General features: G+C 31.7%; 1 protein-coding gene across 1 annotated transcript in view; it reads left to right on the top strand.

Annotated features, from left to right (window-relative positions):
- LOC105156606 (probable aminotransferase ACS10) overlaps positions 5784–8749 on the top strand; it is a gene marked incomplete in the record, with an annotated part of 3673 nt that continues 707 nt past the window's right edge. The window contains 4 exon segments of the mRNA XM_011072786.2: positions 5784–6596; positions 7294–7419; positions 7975–8135; positions 8224–8744. Coding sequence (XP_011071088.1) covers positions 6129–6596; positions 7294–7419; positions 7975–8135; positions 8224–8744 — 1276 coding nt within the window.

The following is an 8749-nucleotide window of genomic DNA, read 5'->3' as shown; positions in this document are numbered from 1 at the left end:
GTTTGGTCGGAACAACCACCAATTCAAGATAGTTCGCCATCTCAATACACATAAACCATACACATTAAAAGTTATTCTAAATCATAAAACTATATATAATTATCTAAATTATAATAATTCAAACTTATTTAAAATAGAACTACCTGAAAGCATATCTCTAAACTTTTTGTTCAAACCGAAACCCTTAATTTCAACAAAAATAGATTATTATTGTATATATTGAATTGTTGCAATCGCGCGCCCAAGCCACTAATATTAGTGAAGTGACACAAACGTTGTCATTTCATGAAATAATACATGACGTTTATGATTACAGGATATCAATATTAAAATCCTAATATCTAAGTAACCTGTGTCACTCATAGCTGGATTGATTTTGACAAAATCTCAGCTCCAAGAAAACAGTTTATGTGGCTGAAATTCATATTATGACATAGCCCACAACCCCAAAATCTTAGACTAAATGAAAAGAAAGTCATACATACTGGGATCCAAACTTATCCACACAATTAACATAAGACAACAAAAGCAGGCCCTAATGTTGTTCTTGTCGTAGCTGGCTGGGCTTTGGTTGGATTCTTGTGGTTTGTGGTTCACAACACAGAAGACAAAAAGATCAGGAAGTTGTATTCTTCCATTGCCCTAATGTATTTGATTGCTGCTCAAACGAAGGGAGATAATGTAGCGGGTAAATTACAATTACCTTCCTAAACGTTTGACATAATTATGAATATTTTCTTATTATTTGTAAATTTATAAATACCTTCTTGATATTTTATAAAATTATATAATTTTTGGATGGATATAAGAAATTGTTAACTTTGCCCTCACTTTTTTAAAAAAAGAAAATTAAAAGTTTGTAAAAAAATTGAACGAGGTGGATGAAATTTTTTTAATAAAAATTAAGAAAATTTAAAAAGTAAATAAAATTATAATTCTTGATCTATAATGGTATTTTGATCACTTCACCACGAAAAATAGATGAAAACTTAAAATTATAATTCTTGATCACTTCTATAATGGTATTCTTGATCTAAAATTATAATTCTTGATCTATTAGGTTAATTGTTAGACAAGTGTTGAAATTATGAAGGGTAGTGATAATTTTTCAAATAATGAGAGGAATTTATAATTATGCGAAATTTCAGGAGAAGTCGTTGTAATTTATGATAACCGTACACTAGGGCTGCAGTAAGACAATTAATGTTTTGCCAATTAATGGTTGTTTCTTTAATTCGTAAGAACGATATAGTTGTGGGCGCAATCTTTTTGCTGACGTAAAAATTGTATTAATAGATAATTTGTAAGTACTTTTATAAGAAACTTATGATCTTGAATGCATGAATATTTCTGATGCATGGTGATGATCGGTAGTGAAGGCATAATTCCTAAAAAAAAGAAAAAAAATACTAATAATAATGTCTTTTATCCAAGCGAAACAGTTTCGTACGTTACATCACAATAGTTTATTTCCTCTTGCGTCCCTCTATTATTTCAATTTACAAGATGTGTTATGGAAAGCGATACGAAGAAGATAAAGTTAAGAGTCATACGGATAATTTTCTTTGAATATTAACAATTTTTTTTTTAAATTTTGTTAGCAATTTAATTGTTTAAAATATTTTATTTTAGAGTTTATGCAAAAATAAAGTATATTAATTTGTGGGTAAATTATATTTTTGGTCCCATAAGTGGACCCGATTTCAATTTTAGTCATACTAAGGGCAATTCGCACATTTGGTCCCATAAGTGGATTTTTTTTCCAATTTCAGTCCCGGTTGGGGATTTTCGTTAAAACTTAACGGCAGCTGCTGAAATCCGTTAGGTGTTGTTAAATATGGAGGGAAAGCATGTAGAATTGGAGGGAAAGCATGGAGAATTGGAGGGAAAATCAACAACTTGGTGGAAATTACACTATACCCTATTCCTTCTATTTAAATGAAGAAATGGGATTTAAATTACACAAGTTACACACATTTTCAAAAAATTACACAAAATTAAATTCCAATTTTTTCCCCTAATATTCATAAGATTATAGAAAAATTAAAATAAAATTTAAAAAATACATAAATATATAATTTTAGAAATTACCAAAAAATATTTCAGAAAAATAAATTCAAAATTTTTTCAGAAATTACACATATTTTCTTAAATTAACACAAATTATAAAACAACACAAATTACACATATTCATAAAATTTACACAAGTTGTACATATTCATAAAATTACACAAATTACACATACTTTCTAGAAATTACGTAAAATTAAATCCCAACTTTTTTTCCTAATATTCATAGGATTACAGAAAAATTAAAATAAATTTAAAAAATTTAGGAATTTCAGAAGAAATGAAATAAATTGCAGAAATTTCATACATTTTCAGAAAAATTTCAGAAAAATAAATTTAAAAAAATTTCAGAAACTCTTTTCAACAATTTTTCATAAAATATAAATTTTTAGAATTGCATCATTACAGAAAAAAATTCACATTAAGTTCAGACATTTCAAAAGTATTCAGAATATCATATTTTTTATTATTTTCAGATAATAAATATCACATTAAACTATATTTTTCATAAATTATAGAAATTAAATAAATTTAACACTGATTACATAAATTTAACATACATTACAAAAATCGAAACATATTTTCAGATATTACACATAGCTTCAAAAATAAAATTGCACAAATTACATAAAAATAGATCCCAATATTTCTTTTGAAAAATTACATTTAAATAGAAGAAAGAGGGTATAATGTAATTTCCACCAAGTTGTTTCATTTTCCCCCCAATTCCGCATGCTTTCCCTCTAATTCTACATGCTTTCCCTTCATATTTAACAGCACCTAACGGATTTCAGCAGCTGCCGTTAAGTTTTAACGGAAATCCCCAATCGGAACTGAAATTGGAAAAAAAATCCACTTACGGGACCAAATGTGCGAATTACCCTTAGTATGAGACTAAAATTGGAATCGGGTCCACTTATTGGACAAAAAATATAATTTATCCTTAATTTGTTGGTGTAGATATATTGATCTTATTATAGGGTTGAAAAGGAACACGTGTGAACTTATTACTCTCATCATTACATTTACCAACAATAACATAAGGAATAATTACATTTATGCTCCTTAATTTATGGTCTATTCATATAAATTATTCCTATCTTTTAAAAAATTACACATACACCCACCAAAATATCATTATCACTTACACAAACCACCCCTTACTTTTACACCCTAAAAATATTAGCATCATTACACAAAACTATCCATTTTTCCTTACTATTAAGAATAGTTTCCGTAATTATACAAAAAGCATGGGTAATTTGTATAAATTAACTATAGATCAGGGGTGTAAATATAATCATCCCATAATGTAAAGATATTCAGACACGTTCAAATCATCCCATAATGTAAAGATATTCAAACACGTTCTTTGAAAGCGTTTCAACCAACAAAAATTAAAATAAAGTTACGATTTATTGGCAGAATTTTAAATAATCATAACTTTTCATTGGAGAAAACTACATAATAATTTACATATATGTGATTGTTTTCCAGGAGATGGACATATTCCCCTAAAGTACTATGCTCCCTTGTCCTATCGATGTGAAATTATGATGTCCCAACGCTATTTTTTAATTCGTTCTGTATTTTTAATCATTTTTATAGATTTCTTTTTCTTTTTTTTCTTTTTAAATTATGTGTTAGTAGTCGTTCTTAAACGCGATAATTTATAATTTTATTGGTCATGTCATATATATAATATTTTTCACTTCCGGTGTCAATCCAAATTTAAGCATGTAACCTTTTTTTTTTTTTTTATTCAAAAAGTCGTCTGTGCCTAGGCGGAGGGTTTGGCGGACCTCTACCTGTTTATTACATCAGAAAAAATTATATTATCTATGAGTGAAAAGCAGTAAACAAGGAATATTTACTCCCTTTACAGTAAAATTTTTTTTAATTTATGTGCAAAGTCTATCTGAGCCTAGAAAACAAATAAAATTTTACCAATAGACATGTCCATCCCTTTTATACGGTGGTCGAACAACCTGCGTAGTAACTTTGCTTGCCGTTTAGCAGTTATTAGGGCTAAAAGCATTTTACTCTCTTTAATTATATTAAATATCTTATTCACTCGTCTAAACTAATAAGTGTACGTAATTAATGTTTATTTTATTTGACTAAAATTTTGGATAAAATTACCCTTACACTATATACATATATTATGCACAAAAATTGTTTAATATTTTGCACATTATTTTAAAGTATACTCTATTATTATGTCATAAATAAAAATTATGTTTTATTTCGCGCATGTTAATTACATATATTATCATTGAAAATGAAACATGAAGATGAGTTTTTCATTTATGTTTAAATTGCATTTCACATAATTACAATTAAATTTTTATTATTTTTTCAATTATAAGGCAAGTTTTTCATTTCTCTACAATATATAATTATCACTTCCATTGTATCATTTATTTTATATATATATATATATATATATGTTAAAACTAAAGGTTATAAAATGCAAGCTGATAAGTACAATTCTCTTGATATACTTATTTATTCCACAAATTAATAACAATATATTTAATAAATTAATTTTATTATGATTTTTTATTCATTGCACATTTAAAATTAATTTATATTATTCACTTTTTGATCATTTATTCATTTAAGTAGATTATATAATAAAAATTTAAGTATGCAGACATATTGCGAGTGCTCTGATTCTTAGGAACTAATTACAATATAAAGTAATAATCGAGTAGGTACGCGACATATTCGTCAGAAGCCTAAGATTCGGGTCCCAAGACTTTTTCGGATCCAAACTCGATTCGACCCTGATTGGTTTGACCCGTTTTATATTTTTAAAATATTAATATTTTATTATAGATATAATTTTAAGAAATAAATATCAATTTAATAATTAACTAATTATGGAAATGGAACTCGAAATAAAGAAATAGAGTTAAGACATATTTTAGACGTCGGTAACGGAAAACAAAGTCAAAAAGAGGGACAGCCTGCAGGCCTTCATTAATTGGCCCTCAACCTAGGATCTTGTTACTTCTTTTTTTTAGTAATTTTGTTGCTTTAAGCAATCAGCAAGAAAAGGAAGGACCAATTTGTAAATTCAATCCAAATCTCATGCCTGAATTCAAACTCAATTTCCAAAAATTCTTGTTAACCAATCACGTCATAAATGTAAAATCATCCATCATTTTCTGAAATAGTAAAGCAATCACTTATATGGGTGAATCGAATTTTCAGTCCAATATATAAGAAGCGGTTTGCGAGTAATTCATAATGTCTTAAATAAGACTGATAACTTATTCGATCTTGAAGTCGTAACTGTAGAATTTTGTCATATTGTAGGTTATTTGAAAAATGAGATGTTTTAAGAGGTTAAATGTGTTTAATTTTATTTTAAAATTAGATTATAAAGTGTTTGGATAAATAAGATGGTATAGTTTATATGATGTTGAGAGGTTGAGATAATAAATTTTTGATAATGTAAAAATGATCGAAAACCCGTAAAACTATTAGAATTTAAAATTATTTAAATAAATAATTTTTTAGAGGAAAAATGTCAATTATATGAAAAGTAAAAATAAAATTATGAGTGTGTTTTGTTTATTAAATTGAAAATTAAAAAATTTATAAGATGTTTCAAGAAAAATTAAGTAAAGTTGAACTTTTTTAAAGAGATTATAAGAACCTTAAAATTAATTCAGATACGATGAAATTGAATTGATGCTTGAATTTCCCACCACTCAGCTCACCAAAATCCCACCAAAATTAAAATCGCCAAAAAGCGCGCAAAATTCATCAGACGAACCAATACCGTTGTCTATTTCCAATTACTGTACCATTTTCACTGATTTTCTCCTCGATTTTGGAGCACTGAGTCTGCTTCGGGATACTGTACATTTGTTCGCATAATGATGTTCAAATACTGACAGACAAGAACAACATAAAAATCAGCTACCATTCTTCTCCGTCACTCACTCATTTATGAAAAATCAGGATATTTCTTGAGGAAAATTAACCAGGTGTTCTTGCTTTGTACACTCCGTCGCTGTCGCGTTGGTGGGTCAGCATGATGTCGCCATGAGAAAGGCCAGAGGCACCTCCTCCACCACTGCAACTGGTGGCGGCGGCGCGGCGGCGGGGATGAGGGTGATTGTGCCCTTACAAGGAGTGGTGCAAGGCCGCGGAGGCCTTTTCTTTGGCTCGGTTATCCCTTGTGCTCTCTTCTACTTCTTGCAGTTGTACCTCAAGAGCCGCGACGGGGAAGGGCGCCGGAACCCGCCTCCTTCAACGCCGGAAACTGAGACCCTTTTGCCGGAGCATTCTTCTCCTTCTTCTTCTTTTTCTGGGCTGCAAAGGGTGCACTCAAGGTTGCTACTCTCTCCGAGGGGGTCGAGTGGGCCGGCCAACGTGTCGTCTCGAGCCAATGCTCTTGTTAAACAGAGTGATGGGCCTTACTATGTGGGGCTGAAGCGGGTCGAGGAGGACCCCTTTGATGAGGTGGAGAATCCGGATGGTGTTATCCAGCTTGGGTTGGCCGAGAACAGGGTGGGATTTTGTTAATAAATGAAATCTTTGTGATTTGACAGACTTTGTTGTGCTTGCATTTCTACTTCTTTGTTAACAGAAAGTGTTTTTGTACTCTGTTTTCTCTTCGACTTTATTCTGATGAATTGATATAAGTGCATCTGTGCCACTATTATGTGAGTTCTGATGATGGGGTGTGGTTGTGCATATTTCTTTGAATGCCTTGTTATATAAAGTAAATGTATTGTATTTGAGCTTTTCATCAAGTTAAACAGACCTGTCTTTCTAAAGCTGTGTTTTTGTATTGATAAATTTGAATTCTTAAGACTGAAAATCCAGCCGTAACTATGTATCGTAACATCTAGCTGTAGTCTTAATCTGATAGTGATTTCTGTCATCAATATGCACTCCGTGAAATATTCATTTGCCAGAACATCAAACATTGCATTTAGTTTGAAATGCAGAAAGTTTTTGTGCTTTCATTTGACTGGCAGACGTGTCAGTTCATAGGTTTATTTGCGTTGAATATGCCTTCCAAGTTCAGTAATTAGCTGGGGATGTGTGTCCATGAGTTGTATGTGCGAATGCATGTAACCTGTATGTATCTCTGGTTTATTTATGGGTGATAAAGATAACAGCTTTTAAATTTTATCCGAGAGCATCTGTTATTTTTGTTGTATTGACCGAATATGGTGTTTGATTTTTGTGGTTGATGCAGTTATTGTTGGATTTGATTCAAGAGTGGCTTGCAGATCATGAAGCGGGATCGATAATGAGCAAGCAATTAAGCATAACTGGACTTGCCACATATCAGCCATTTGATGGGTTGATGGAGTTGAAAATAGTAGGTATTTCCATGCTTATGGTTATCGTTCATTTCTTTTCCATCCCCCGAATTAAAAATAGGTGGGGGCTGCTTACTTTGGTGCATCAAAGATGAGAGGTGTTAATTTTGGCAATTGTATCTACTTTCTGCACTAATGAACTTGGTAGGTCAAGTAAAATTTTGAGTATTGCAGCAGAGTAGTTTCATCTTTGATAATTTGATACATATACATATACAGCGGCAGAGTTGCATTTCGTTTTGATGAGTCAATGCTGTAAACTTTACAGAGGTACTGGAACAGCAGAGACTTCTATGCACTGTTTTCTACATTAAGCAGCTGAGTTTGGCTTGAAAAGATAATGAACAGTGTTTACTCCTCAAAATTGCACTATTCGCCTTACATTATTTATCTGATTTATGAGGCCATAACTTCGAAAACTTTCATTTTTGGTGACAAATGACCTATATATAACCCTCCCTTTGGTTTTCAAGATAAATCGGCATTGAATGCATCTCATGTTTATTCATCAACACACTAACTCCATAGGTCTGTGCTAATTATTCAAACTACAGGTTGTGGCAGGATTCATGTCTAAACTCATGGAGAGACCACTTGTTTTCAACCCAGAACAAATAGTATTTACAGCTGGTGCGACCCCCGCAATTGAGATTCTTGCCTTATCTTTGGCTGATCCAGGAAATGCATTTCTTGTACCATCACCATACTGTCCTGAGTAAGTCTCATTTCCTTCCCTGTGGTATGATGTACTCATGGTTGTTGATTAAAATAGTGAAGGCAGTAGTAACATAGCAAATATGCAGTCTTGATGGGGACCTCAAATGGCGGACGGGGGTGGAGATCATTCCAGTTCCTTGCCGCAGTGCAGATGGCTTCAGTTTGAGTACTAATTCTCTTGATCGAGCATTCAACCAAGCCAAAAAACGTGGTCTTAAAGTTCGTGGGATAATATTATCCAACCCTTCAAATCCCGTTGGCATTCTGTACAGCCGTGAAATACTTTACAGCATTCTGGACTTTGCTACAGAGAAGAATATCCATATTATTTCCAATGAGCTATTGGTTGGATCCACTCATGGAACTGAAGAGTTTGTGAGCATGGCAGAAATCGTTGATACAGAAGATATTGAGAGAAACCGAGTTCACATAGTTTATGGACTGTCAAAGGATCTATCTCTTCCCGGGTTCAGGATAGGGCTCATCTACACTCTCAACGACAATGTTCTGTCCGCTGCCAAGAAACTAGCAAGATTTTCATCTGTTTCAGTCCCTTCCCAGCATTTGCTTATCTCCATGCTAGCAGATACGAAATTTGTTCAGCAAATTATT

The sequence above is a fragment of the Sesamum indicum genome, linkage group LG1, assembly GCF_000512975.1.
Source record: "Sesamum indicum cultivar Zhongzhi No. 13 linkage group LG1, S_indicum_v1.0, whole genome shotgun sequence".
NCBI lineage: Eukaryota > Viridiplantae > Streptophyta > Magnoliopsida > Lamiales > Pedaliaceae > Sesamum > Sesamum indicum.
Note: the sequence above shows the minus strand (reverse complement) of the source record. Positions and strands in the feature narration are given on the sequence as shown.